Source organism: Barbus barbus, assembly GCF_936440315.1.
Source record: "Barbus barbus genome assembly, chromosome: 20".
Classification (NCBI taxonomy): Eukaryota; Metazoa; Chordata; class Actinopteri; order Cypriniformes; family Cyprinidae; genus Barbus; species Barbus barbus.
In genome coordinates this window covers 21,523,265-21,538,291 of record NC_136748.1, presented here as the reverse complement: position 1 = coordinate 21,538,291, position 15,027 = coordinate 21,523,265, and the positions used below count along the sequence as shown (strand labels likewise).

The 15,027-nt window shown below is 36.6% G+C and overlaps 1 protein-coding gene across 1 annotated transcript in view; it reads right to left on the bottom strand.

Annotated features, from left to right (window-relative positions):
* Positions 1–13,885, bottom strand: part of LOC306885926 (VPS10 domain-containing receptor SorCS3-like) — a gene marked incomplete at its 5' end in the record, with an annotated part of 60,396 nt that extends 46,511 nt beyond the window's left edge. The window contains one exon of the mRNA XM_079442748.1: positions 13,304–13,885. Within this exon, the coding sequence (XP_079298874.1) occupies positions 13,304–13,885 (582 nt within the window). The remainder of the gene's footprint in view (positions 1–13,303) is intronic.
* Positions 13,886–15,027: the final 1,142 nt, after the last annotated feature.

Below are 15,027 nucleotides of genomic sequence, written 5' to 3'. Positions count from 1 at the left end.
TAATGTTTTTACAATGATACAATATTTATTGAGCTTTGATGACAAATCTCACCATACAAAAAGTGTATAGGACTTTAGATTTGTTAATCCCATCTGGATTTTATTTATTTATTTATTTTTGTTAAGTACAGAACAAAACAGCTGCAACGTCAAAAACATCAAAAGATATCTCACACATTAACACATTCACTTTCATGCTTCAAATCATAATACCTGAAATGCCAAACTATGCTAAAGAGCAGAACATTATTGACTAGGCTAAATAATAATATTTGCCAAATTGCTTCTTTTTTTTTTGTGCCGGTATACCAATCAACCCTATTGGAGAGTAAAATAGACTAGAGGCTTATGATTCCCCAGCAGGTTGTCTGAGGCAAAAATAACCTAGAAAACCACACTTGTACCTGAAAGCAAACAGCGGCAATCTGGGACCGCAAGCGCAAACAATCAAGAAAACACGAAGACCCATTTTAAGTGGTAATTTTACTGCAAATGATGAAGGCCATAATTAAAACTGTTTCCAAAACCCTACACAACAAAATCACATTAACACGGGTAGGTGATTAAAAAGTCTATATGTTCTGTGTCAGTTTTTCGGTCAGAGACTTTGTTTTCAAACACTCAGATGAATTCAATTAAAATGGTGAAATTAAATGGAACTACCTGCTCATTGTTCCACTGGCATTCCAACAGCAGAATGCAGTCGGAGTAAAGCACTGAACGTTCTACAGAACAACACAGAATTTTCCATTGCAAAACTGTTTCTGTGTGAGCAGAGAAACACATTCATTGTGATTCTGCTTTCAAAGGAGTCACGCAGCACATTGTGACTTTTGTTTCTCTCTAGTGGACTTCGCAGCTCATATCTCAGTGTTTTTGGCACTAATTTGTTTCTGTGTACTGTAATACACCCCCTGAGTTAGCGCCAAACTGAAATTTATGCTCACAATTTGAATAAAATACAAAGGACGGAGGAATCTTTATTCTCTCATAAATCCAGTGATCATGAACAGACTGGGCATAATATATCAGTTTAACTCTAGTGGAATTGAAACAATCAGTTTCGATGTGTGCTTGGAGTGTATGGATTATTAATCCAACATTCCTTACTTTTTACCCCATTTTCATTCCCTTTTATAGTGTTTCCTCCTCAATCTGTCTTCTAGTGCTCTCTGAGTATCATGTTTAGACGCTGTCGTATGAATCAATAAACCTCAAGGCATTAAAATATGTTATAAAATGGAGGGAGGGGATGGGATGAAAAAGTAGAATTGATTTTTTAAAGTGTTTCATTTTAATAAAATACAGCTGTATTATCATATGCTTCGCATGTCTGAATAGTATAAGGAGGTAGGGCAAAAATGGAGGTTGAATGGAAGGCTTGCATTCATAGTATCATAAATTCAGCGGTAGTAATCAAATCTTAGATATATTTATACTACTATATTTGCTTGTTTGTGCCTGGTGCTTTATTTGGGGCATCGTACCACTTTACATTCTAATGATAAACCATCAAGGTAAATGAAAGACTTTCTGTGTTGTGTGTTTGCAAGTAAGTCGGGGGTTCTCACAGCGTGATTTGAAATGCAGACACTCATAGCATGAAATAGAGTTTATGGAGATAATACACACAATAGATGAATTTCAAGAATGAGTTTGTGCTTTGGGGCGAGAGGCGTTTTCTCATCAGTCAAATAAGCAAAAGATGTGCGCTCTCACACACATACACACACCTAGAAAAGGAGAATACTTATTCATATTTATGTTTTATTAATGCTCACTGCTTTGCCTTAGGAAAATCCACAAATCATTGCATTGCTCAATTCTGCCTCGCTGAAAATTTCAATCTTTTTCACACACTTCTGAATCTTATTTTGTGTTTATTCACCAGAAAGCCTGGGGGCCACACAGGGCCATAATAAAAACTCTGTACATTATCCAGCTCCTTAAACATAATCCTCGAGTACACATCTGCATATGAATATACATGTGTGAATATAAATGACCTTCATACGCATCGCTCTGAGATGAATCCCTGTTAGAGCGCAAGCAGGTGCACATATGCGCACACATTCATACGCAACACACATACACACGCAGTACATAGAGTTTCTGCTGAGAGCAGCAGCCTTCATAACACTGCCAACAGCAGGGAGCTTTATTTTACTGCATGATATAAAAAGAAACCTTCATGTAAGCATACACATAAACATACACATATAAATCTTTACGTGTAACCAAACTTAGATATTGTGTGCATATTTTGAGCCCCTCTTTTTTTGCAATGTGTGATTATATTGAATTCTTGTGCTTTTTTTCACTTTTTCTATTGAATTTGGGTACTTGTTTTGCTGTACTTTTTTACTTTTTATTTTCTGAAAATGTTGTCACAGATGTCCAGAATACTAATTTTTTTTTTGAGAATAATCTCAATTGAAATAAACGTTCATAAATAACCAAATAATATCTTAACTAAATTCTGAAAATGTTAAGTTGAAGGAATACATATTTTTACAATAACTGAGGGAGGTCTTCACAAGTATACAATTTAGCTTATCATACACATGATAAATGAGTGCATGTCTTCCTGATGGCTTTATCTCACCCCATGTAATGATTACATGCAGTAAAAAGTGCTCTGTTTCCCCCTAAAGCAATATTTTGGACAACTGTGACATTCTGCTGATTACTACAGAAATTAATTTACATTTTCAGAGATATATTCTTTGGTTACAAAAACCAAACACAAATGCCCTTATATACTTATATCTGTGCAATCATACATATTTTCTTTAAACAATTAAATTTTAGTCCTGCTGAGTTTCACTGCTGTCAGGCATGTTTGGCACAGGAGTGAATAAACAGCTTCAGACTAATGCCTTTGGGGAGCAGGTGTGTACATGTGATGTATGGGTGTATCTGTATGTCAAAAAAGCAGTAGAAAAAAGCCTACCTTTAAAGAAAAGAAATCAATGTGCTTTCAGTGTTTCTTTGTCTATAAGAATAGGACTGTCTGTCCTGTGAATCCAGGTTGCCTCAAAGACAATAAAACCTCTAATGTACCCTATGAGATAAAGATCTCAACTATTCAACTGGAGAAAGCCAGTGCTGTACATCCACACAAGTAGGTGGTGCTGTCTTCAGTGTCTACGAAAAAAACGGTCAACTTTCTAGTGACTAAAACATAAAAAATTCATAAAATGAACAAAACCTGAGCCTAGATAATCAAATGATAGTGATATTAAACTATAGTGTAGTTATTCTATATTATATTAAACAAAGTCAATGCAAGATATTTAGTCTAAATTGTATTTTAAACTTACAAGAACTAGTGAACCTGTGGATGCATATAATAAATGGAAACCACTTTAACTGGCTACTTAAAGGTTAAAGTAAGCTTTTCATATTTTACAAGCCCTAAGTTAAACAACGTATCTTATTATTATAATTATCCTAACTGCAGACCACTGGCATTTTTTTAAATCAACTGAAATTATTTATTTTATGGAAAATCAAAGTAAACTGCACCCCCTGGCTGTGTAAACTAGCTTAACAGAGCCAAAATGTAATGTTTGTCTATATGGCATTTTATTTAACTGAAACAACAACAAAAAATAAGCAAAGAGAAAGAAAGACCATTTATTTTATAATGCCTGTTTAGGAGAAACTGAAAGATGCAACAACAAATGTGAAGAAAAAGAGAAGAGCTTTGTTTTTTGTCTTTGAAAAAAAAAATAGATGTTAAAAGTATTAGATGAACTATAAGCTGTTTAACTCCCTGAAAAACCTGCTGTGAGATTATTGGCCCATATAAAGCGGTAAATATTCATGGCCCTTCTCCACACAATGTTAAACAGAGGTGTTAGTCATTTTTAAAAGGATGTAGCCTTTTAGAGGAGATTTATTTTTCAGACCCGCCACAGAACATTAGCGCAAGCTGTCACTGGGGTTAAAGTGCTAGAAATATGAGAGAAAGTTTTGCCATTGAGATAAAAATAGATTGAACTGAGCTGTCTTCTGAACAAAGTCAGCCTTAAAAAAAAAGGTTGCATCATTAACATTAAAGACACTCAAGGGGTTTAACTTTGACTGAACGTATCGCTTCTCCCTGTAAACACAGGTTCTGTGATGTCACTTCCTTTCTGTGGCAGAACTGGGTTATAATAGCTTGCTCTCTAAATTTCGTGTGACCTCTATGTTATGCTATTTTATTTTGATCTGACTTCCTTTGTTTCTTGTTCCCTGGGTTCCTTTGCTCTTCTCTATGTATTTCACCGCGGTTCTCTAGAGTCTGGATACCCACTCGACCTCCGCTGCCTCTGCCTTTAATTAAAAAGACAGAGAGACAAGCTGACTCTCTACAGACCAATAATTAGACACACACACGGACACACACAGGTCTCAAAGACATTCACAGGCATACACACACATCAGTGCCAAGCGCGCGCACACACACACACACACACACACACTCTCTGAAGACCAATGACAAATGCTCTCATCTCCCATCTCCAGGTCACTTCTGACACTTGCTCTCTACATCCCAGGAAAGTGTACAATAACCACAATTAATCTGCATGCTCATTAATATTCAGTACTGTGACAAAGCACGGATAGCAGCTCATAATGAATAAATCCGTCACTGCGAATCCCATTGGAAGAAAAAACAGGTCACTGGTCTGCATATATTTGAATGTGAAGGGTACATGGCCGCTTTCACATATCTTATTATTACTGAGCACAATTTGTATTGAGAAAACAGTGGCCCAAAAAATATTTGGACAATATCCTCTACAATATTTCTGTATTATATTAAAAAGAAAAAAAAACTTTTATTTTTTTGTTGCATTTATTATAGGCAAACAAATTCCACAAAAAGAAGCTTGTTAAATTTCAAATTTAAAATAAATATATCATTCAAAACGAAGAAGAAAATATATGGACACTTTCTGGTGGAACATGACATAATTAATGTGATGAGCTACACCTGTAGGACACCACTGTAAATTTGAGGAGAACTGAGTTCCCCTATGACAATTTATTTTATTGGTCGCCTTTAGAAATCCCGTTGACTGTAAGTAACTTCATGCCAACTAACTTGGTAACACTTCAGTATAGGGATCGATTCTCACTAATAACTAGTTGCTTATTAGCATGCCTATTATTAACATATTGGCTGTTTATTAGTACTTATATTCTACATATTCTACCTCCCTAAACCTACCCTATACCAAAACTTAACTAAACTTAACTGCCTTACTAACTATTAATAAGCAGCAAATTAGGAGTTTATTGGCAAAAGTTGTAGTAAATGGTTTGTTAATAGCGAGAAATGGACCTTAAAATAAAGTGGCCACTAACTCTTATTAGTCATTAGAAGAGTATTAGTAGAGTATTAGTAGACTGTTGGGTTAGTGATAGCTGAATAAGTTGACATAATTGCAAAGTAACTTATAGTCAGTCGAATGTATGTTGGGGGACCATCAAAATAAAGTGTTAGTAGATATTAAAGGTGCACGAAGCGATTTTTGAAAAACGCTTTTGACCACCGAGTCCCAAAACACACTTGTAGCCAATCAGCAGTAAGGGGGCGTGTCTTGTAATGACAGCGAGAAGAGAGCGCTCAGTTTGAGTTCACAGGACAGATACAGATCGACTATAGATAGAGAGAGATGCAGATAAAAAAAGGGGAAAATATCAGAGAAACAAAACATTAAAAAGAAGGTTTACAATCAGGCAAGAGGTAGGACCCGCATAAATATCGGAGCAGCTTTCCAGCGGTGGAGCAGGAAGGCCTGGAATCAGATGCCAAGGTTGCATTATTTCTTCTTGATTGGTGAGTAACATTTTGATGTTTGTTTAGGTGTTTTCAAATATCATCATCGGTTGGCAAAAATCACTTAGTGCACCTTTAAGCAAGACAGTTTACTAATATTCTAATTACTGTTGAAATAGCTGCTTATAGTTAACAGAATGGCTAAATCCACTAAAACTGACCACAAAGTAATTCAAGGACAAAAATGTAATATGCTGCGGCACCCGGGGAGCAGTTGGGGGTTCGGTACCTTGCTCAAGGGTCTAAGTTGTAGTATTGAGGGTGGAGGAGAGTGTGTTGGTTATTCACTCCCCCACCTACAATCCCTGGCGGACCTGAGACTCGAACCCATGACCTTCGGATTACAAGTCCAACTCTCTATCCTTTAGGCCACGACTGCCCCATCAAGTGTTTTAAATTAAACCTGGAGCATGCCAGAAAAATGCAAGTATGTGGAGATGTGCCCTGTCAGCAAATACAACTTCATCTGGGAAAAATAAATCATAAATCTTACATGTAGTATACACTCTAAAAAATGCTAGGTTAAATACAACCCAGCGCTGGGTAAAATATGGACGAACCCAGCGATTGGGTTGTTTAGACCCAGGTTGGGTTAAACATTTAACCCAACTGTTGGTTAAAAACAACCCAGCATGTGTTCTGTCCAATATTTACCCAGCACTGGGTTGTATTTAACCCAGCATTTTTTAGAGTGTATAAATTTCCATCAGTCTTTATACTCCAAAATTATTAGTATTACAGAATAATTAATATAAAATGCTATCAAAAAGACATGATGCGTGGATATGATTTATAGTACCACTGGGTTGCTCACGTTCACATTGACAGGCTAAAAAAAGGAAACCTAAAAAGAAAATTAAGCATAAGCGACTTAAATGACACCCAGTAGTACACTGTGCATTAATGGATGTCATTTAAGTTGATTATGCTTAATTTATGGCCATTTTTCCAGTTCTATATTTTTTCTTTGTTTTTTTTTTCTGGATGTTATTGGGATTTTGGTTGTACAATAAACTGAACATGAGATTTAATTTTGCATGGCCTGCTACAGACATAAAGGGCTACAGAAAGACCAACGACATTTTTAATGCATTCAATATAGTGATGCGCTTTAGCCAGTTTAGTTTTACCACCTTGGTATATGTAAAATGTATTACTGGTCAACCTTTTAATTCAAAGGAGCAATATTTACTGATGCACAAAAAAATCAGACTGAATTCTCACAAAGTGTTGTATTGCAGTCCCCTTTACAGAAGTGACAGTCAGAAATTTGAACTTGATATACCATCTCTACCACAGTTGTGAGTTTCAGCAAATATTTGAGTGATGGTGCTTTGGAAATGTGCACATATAGCAGAATAACCTGAAAAGAAGATCAGGAATATAAAAAGAAGTCTAATTATTTAGGTTTAAGGATGACTTCAAGGAATCACTACTAGATTTGTACATGTAATCCTCTAATATAAGATTGCTAAGATTTACAACAACATTTTTTTACAATGACAGGAGAAAGAATTTTTTAATTCCAGATATTTATAATCTTCGGCTGTGGAAATGCTGAGAGTAGGGCTGTTTGTTTCACTTTCCCTCCACTTTGTACATAAATCCCTGTGCTGAGCAAATGACAAATTATTTCAGTTTCAAACTTTTATTGGTACTGGATATTCTTATACTTTGAGAATGGCTGTGTCTCATAAATCATATGATTTTAAAATGATTAGTTAGTGGCATAATACATGAATCTGTAAAACATGGAGTTTAACAAAATATATTCACATTGCTCTGGTAGATTCTAATAATGATTATGAGATTTCAGGGTTTGAGAGAATAAATCCTGAGGTTATGCAAGCAGCACATTAAGTGACAAATTATAGAAGACAGAATGTGCATAGATTCACTTGAACATAAAAATTTTAAGAATAATGCAGGTAAACGGATATGACTTGCTGTCCATAACAGAGGGACTGAAGCTCTTAAATGCCCCTCTACACCACTTTAGTAAGTTTTAGGAAGTCGGTTATTGTATAGCTAATATCAGAAATACAGGTTGATGTCACAGGAGGTAACTACTCTACTTTGGATTTCATGAACTTCAGAGAACTTCATTTTTGTATTAAAGCATAGTTTGCTGAAACTTTTTCCATCTTTCATCATCTTTGCACGAATTACAGAAAAAGGAAGAAAGGAACAAAAAAGACATGATTAATATACACTACTGTTCAAACATCTGAGGTCAGTAATATTTTCTTTTAAGACATTAGTACTTTTATTCAGCAAGGATTCATTAAATCGATCAAAAGTGACTGTAAAGTCATAATGTTACAAACGATTTCAATGTCATTCTAATAAATGCTGTTCCTTTGAACTTTCTATTCATTAAAGAATCCTGAAAAAAAGTATATCACAGTTTCTTCAAAAATATTGTGCATGTTTCTTGACCACCATGTCAGCATATTAAAATGATTTCTAAAGGATCTTGTGACACTCAAGACTGGAGTAATTTAAAATGTAAATTCAGCTGACATCACAGGAATAAGTTAAATATTAAAAGATTAATAGAACAGTTATTTTAAATTATATCAATATTACCGGTTTTAGCATTTTAGCATATATGATATTTTTTATCCTTTTTGTCTATAGGTGGGTGGAGTTAACCTTTGATTTATTTGCGTAATGTTCTACATATTTTTTAAACTGTTAAAAAACATTTTAAGATGCATACTCTTTGAATAAAACTCACTTTATTTCAAGAAACTTTTATAAAAAGTGCAAAACTAAAACATTGGCATCCTCTCAAACCGCCCTAATATCAAAAAGTCCTTTAAAACTAACCAGGCTTGATGTGTCCCCGAGTCAGAGTGTTTACTGCTACAAGCTCAGCCACTCTGCTGCCCTGAGATAGAGAGGACGCGCACACATACACACACAAATGAACATACACTCGCTCGCACACACACACACACACAACCACAATCACTTTGGCTGTCACTCCAGAGTGAAACTGTTGGAGGATGTGTAGACATTTGGATGGACAGCCAAACTCTTCAAGGACATCCCTCATGCTCTCCGCAGGCCATGAATACCCACACGAACACATGCGCGCACACACCCTTGAAAGTTTCACATGAACGCATGCCGCACTTGGATGTAGTTGACTGCCATCTTCCTGTAGGGCATCAGCAGAGCATTAACATGAAACTCCAGCGCAACACAGGCAAGAGCAATAAACCATTGCAGCCATAATCTGCGATTCTCTCACAGCAGGTCAGAGAATTTTTTAGAACGCTAAAATCACTGCTCGATCACAATCAAACTCCTGTGGAGCGACTTCCCCTGGAGATGTGCTTCCTCATCCACATTTGCATAAGATCTGTTTTGTCTAGACAACAAAACACACAAACCCCACCTTCACAATGATTTCTTGCTCTGCGGGGGCTCCTCACAGAGAAAATGTCATCGTGGACTTTGGAGGGCAAACTATGGATCAGGACCCAAGGGCAAGCGTAGCAGGGGCCGCAGAATGATTCTCTTGCATTTCCATCATCTTTATAGATTTTCATTGATTGTTTTTACAATTGCGAAAGCGGCCAAACAGCCTCTCCATTGCCGTGAATCAAAAGTGAAAGCTTTCAGTGACATTAGGCCTAAGAGAGTACGCTTTCAGCAGAACACAGTTTCTTGCTCTCTCTTGCACACACACTCACACTGCTTCAGGAAAATTGCTGAACGCTATGGAGCAATTTGGTCGCTAAAGCCACTAACATCAAAATATAGCAAATGCTTCAAACATGCAAACGTTACTCTAGTTGAAAGCCGTACAGCATCAGCCAAACAAGTATCATCATGAAATGTAAATTGTAGTTGTGTTCCAATTGGTAGAGTCTCTACGTAATGTTCTCTTTACTTACCTACAGTCGAAGCTCACTTAACTTGACAAAATGCATTAGTTCAAAACACCCTGCAACATCATCACAAACAAAACTTGAGTCGCTCATACTAGATCCATGTGTATTTATATAAATGTGAATGTATTATTTAATTCATATAAATTGTCATATTTTATAGCATTAAAAAGAGTAATGTCTGTTGCATTGTCTAATATGAAAACTTGACAGTGTAATTTAGTTATATTAAAACTGAAATAAATCCATTCCATCACATTGTAATAAAAGCTAATTACGAAACCTTTTGAGTCTCAAATACTAAGAAATATAATTTTATTGAAACTATAACTGACCGACAGAGTTAACACAGTTATCTGAACGAGGAATTTCATATTGATGAAATGTTATGGGTTTGAGAGCTCCCAGCATGCTTTGCAGCATGAATAAATTATGCAGTTACATAAGAATATTTTTTTGCTTTTTGCTGACTTTATTTAAGAGTTTTGTTGTTTTGTCATTATTGTTCGCTACTTGTTGTGTTATGTAAAGAGCTTACATTTTTACATTTCTGGATAGTAACCATTCTTGAGGTTTGTGTGTCAAGAGTTGAGGCCTATAGTATGTACAACCATTAAAAATTATATTCTGGATATGCTTTTATCATTTTAATTGTCCTATAAGACTATATATATATAGCTATTAAAAATGTATTGTGTTACTAATTAAAAAAAATTTGCTAAAGAAGAAACCTGTTGTACTGACAAATTTAATAATAATAATAAATTTTCTTTTATAAAGCGCCTTTAAAAGCAGCTTCTCAAAGCGCTGAACACAATGCAATCAAATACAATAAAAAGCAAAACAAAATCAATAAGCGAAAGTAAATAAAAAAATGTCTTAAGTTGAACTTTAAAACCATCATAAATTTATTGGGTAAATTTGTTATTTTGCATTAAGTGAACAAACAATTTCAAATTGACAAACAGTAATATTATTTAGTACAATTATTAGGTAAACAGATTAAACAACAATTAATATGGATTACGATGACTCCTTTTAACCTTTGTGGAAGTTTTGGATACACAGATTTTTAATAAAGGGACCTCTAAATATTTGTGTTTCAAAGATTAACAAAAGTGTTGTGTGTGTGGACATTATGACAGAATTTTCATTTTTAGGTGATCTGTCCCTTTAAGATGGTGTAATAAACTGTAAAGTCCACTTCTCGAGGCACTTACAATCGAATGGAATACCTTGTCTCTAATTCTTCCGTGAGGTCATCACACACAAATGCACGGCTGCAACATGCTCTCTATGACACCTTTGAGTGTAGCTGTATCCTACTCTACAGGTATCTGTCCATCTGCTCTCACCTTCTGGAGCAAACAAGGGTATTTAACACAAGCTGCACTATAATAAAAGTAAAAATTAGCATTACCATTATTGCCTATGCTTCTTAGCACTTATATGTGTGCGTGTCAGTGATTGAGCGAGGTACAACAGAGGTGCGAAAGGCCAGACATTAGCTTTATCACTTGTGTGGTAATAAGACGGAGTGTCTACAGGAAGCAAGGTTTCACATTTGATGAAAACTGGCATGACAGAGGGCTTCATTTGTTGCTTGCCACTGAGAGGCTACCGGTGTCATCTCTTCTCGTGCTAACATCATTTCCTAAACGGATCTTTTGAAAATACCATATGGGCCTCATTTTTCATTTAACGTCACGATTGTGTGTGATGCTTTTTTTATATATTATTGAACGCCATTCTTTAAACAATTTGGTGCTTCGTTATGTATAGCAATGTCAAATGTGTCAAATCAATACAGTAAATGTCTGTGTGCAATGCAATAAATGTGTGTATGTCAAGGTGAGATAGAGACAGAAAGAGTTTGTGCGGATGCTATCTGTTCTCTGACGTTCAGTTTGCATCTGTGGCATCGCAAAACATCACTCATGCGGTTTGGTGAAAGATACTCTGATGGCATCAGCAGCACTGCAGAAACACACACGCACACATAAATTCTGCAGGTATTAACCTGCCAATCTAAAAGTCTGCTGACAGAGTCAGTCATTTATATTTCAGATGAGGCACAGAAATTGTGAAGGAAAAGGAATGAGTTTGGGTTACAAAAAATAGGCGTCATTCACACTCAAAACACAACAGCATATGGAGAAATACAAACAGAGCACCCTGGGAGCTAGAGATGTAGATATCTAGCAGATGCAGCAAGTAGATTATTGATGAAAGAAATTGATTGTTTATAAAGTAAAGCTGTGCAGGCAGATAATTGACAGTCATATTAAAGTAATATCAATTCATTTTTCTGAACTGTGCACTGAACCGTGCTCTTATTAGCAGGTTCTTCTGAAACATCTGCATCCCAGAACAGATGCCCTAATGAAGTATGCATCAAACCACAGGTGATGGAAAATGAGATGAAAGCTGTGTCCGAAATCCTGTATTAATATGCAATGGATTCGAACAACCTGCATCTCACTGACATTGTCTTTCGACATATGATTTACTGACAACAACTGCAAAATAATGCATTCAAGATTTAGCCACAAGAAAGTACTTTCTGACCAAAAGCACTTGGCTCACAATTCTGAACCATTTGTTTCTACTTCTCTCAGCAATCATGGCCTTATGGGACAGAAAAGTGTCCACTAGCTGCACACTTCATTATCTCAGCAGATGCAGTAGATCATCCGGGTATTGCTTGCCTACAGTTTCATAAATACTATATATTTTGACATCCTACTCTTTTCGCACATCTGTAGTAAGGAAGCACAAATACAAGTACACATACTCAGATATGAGGGCAAATGTCTGAGTTATGAGACACTAGAAACAAGAATTCTTGTATGAGATGTGTTGCTTATAAAAACATACAAATAAAGGCAGTAACAAAACTCAATACAAAATCTTTCATACAATGTTTACATGTAAATCTTCAAATTTGCCATATAAATAAAGAGTTGAATAGACATTACAGAGAAAGTTGAGTATGAGCATTGAGCACAACAGTGACAATAAAAATGAAAGACTATTATGCTTAAACGTACTTGAAATCATCAGAGTAACAGAGAAATGATTGTATGGGTGTTATGAGAACTGGTGGTTTTCAATAATCAATATAATAATTTATCTAAAGTACACATTCTTTAAAGAAACGTTAACATTAAGAGAAGGCAGATTGATTTTTCTTTTCATTTATGGATTATGTTCTCACTGCCTATTAATTTGTGGTCTGTCAAATGCTTGAGCAAGGAAATTGTGCGCTTTTACCAATGCTTTGGATGGTACGCCTTGGTGGCGGAGTCTTTGTTCATAAACACAACAGAGATTTTTGTTTTTGTTTTTGCTATAAAGACACAAAAAACGTGACGCGCGCTGGTTTTGCAGCTGCCGCGCACGAGTCCTGCGTGTGAACTACTCCAGAATATCAACGCCATCACAATACAAAACTACAGATAAGCTGACCCACTTGTTCCATTTTAACTTTACAAGTGTATATTAGTAACAATTAGCAAAGTATGGCTCTTTAAAGTGAACTACGTTGGATAAATTTTACACTCACGCTGCTGTTGTGTCCGGACCACAGCACCATGGCCTGATTATGAGCCGAATCTCCGGACAGCGCAAAGGTGGACGTGATCAGGTGTGGCTCGTTCTGCCTCGGGCTCTTCCCGGTACCGTCAACTCCTCCGGTACGCCTGAACTCGAACCGAGAACCGGCCGCGCTGTCAGACGGATACAGATTGCGCTTTTCTCGTCTGTTCACTTTGGTTTCCTCTGTTGGATAAACTTTTCCGTCCTTTTCTTCAGCTGGGCTTGTCCGTTCCCCTCTGGATATGCGCGCGTTCTCCAGTTTCTCTCTCCAGGACACGAAAGGAGACTTGTTGTGAGCTTCGGGGGAAAGTTTAGCTCCATCAAGTCTCCATTTCCAGTTTTTATCAGTGCTGCCGTCCGGTGCACTTCCAAAATTACGGCTGATAAAAGCTGCTGGCTTCGCGTGCGCTTCATTCCGGCGTATTGGTGCGAAGCACGAGGCGCAAGTGATTTCTGAGCGCGCTGGGAGCGGCACGAGAGCGCAGAGAAAAAACACCGTCCAGTACGTCCAGATCGACTCGAACCCCAAGACATCCTTCATCTTAATCATACTCCTTTTTATTTATTTTTATTTTAGACCCTACCAAGTCCACGTAAATGCTCTTAAAATCTCAACATAAACACCTAAAATAACTTTTCGCCACGTTGGGGGGATACCTGTATAACGGTTAATGTGTCTGATGTGCAGGTTCGGTCGGTTCTGAGCGGGGTGTAGTTACCGGAGGGGTGGAGCCGCTGAGCGACACGCTCTCACTCACTCACTCCGGCTTGGATCGAGCTCGGGAGCAGAGTGTGTGACAGGTGCGCACGCGGGGTATAGCGATGGCCCCGAGGGTATCCGCGAGCAGAGACATCTGGAGCAGTCGAGACTGCATCTTTTCATATTAATATGTAAGCTAATATGTAAGCAGGAAAACAGATAAGCTCGTCTGCCGTCACATCAGTGAGAGATAGATTTTAAATACAGAAACAAAATGATAACCACTGATAAGTGTTAATTTTAAGAAATGAATTTAACAGTGACTGAGGCTCCTGAAACTTTTGTCATTTACACTCCCTGTTGTCCTTCTAAACATACTGACACATATGTTGTAAAGAATCTGAATGTATTACTTTTGTATATACTGGCAGTGCATTGTAACCACATCTGTCTCCAAATATGAACAAAAATGCCATAAAAGCACAGCAGAATATGGTTATGAAAATTTAGATTGTTATTCCCTTATACTCTAGCTATCTAATTTCACTATCAATTCTGCAGATTCAAAGTGGTAAGTTGCTTTGAAAACACATGATAAGAAATGGTATTCAGCGTAAATGGTGTCAAAGATAGCAAGGTGGATTGATATGGAATCTTTTAAATCTAAATTAATCTAAATTTAAATCTAGATGCGAATGAGGCTTCAGAGCTTCAGTGGAGGGAGGGGAAGGAGGGATTTTTTTTTAACACCTTACATTTTAGTTTGTTCCTTACACAAAGCTATAGAAGTTTAAAAGATTTGGGGTGTCTTTGGGGTGTCAGCTCACAATCAACATTTACACAATGTACCAAAATATAAACAGTTTGCTATTTTAAATCCAAATTTGTTTGCTTAATTGCTTAGAATTGTTGTCAGGTTTTCTTCAGTCTTTTAAACTGACAGAAATGATGAACAAAGAAGATCAAAGAATATTCAACATGATACCAGAAAG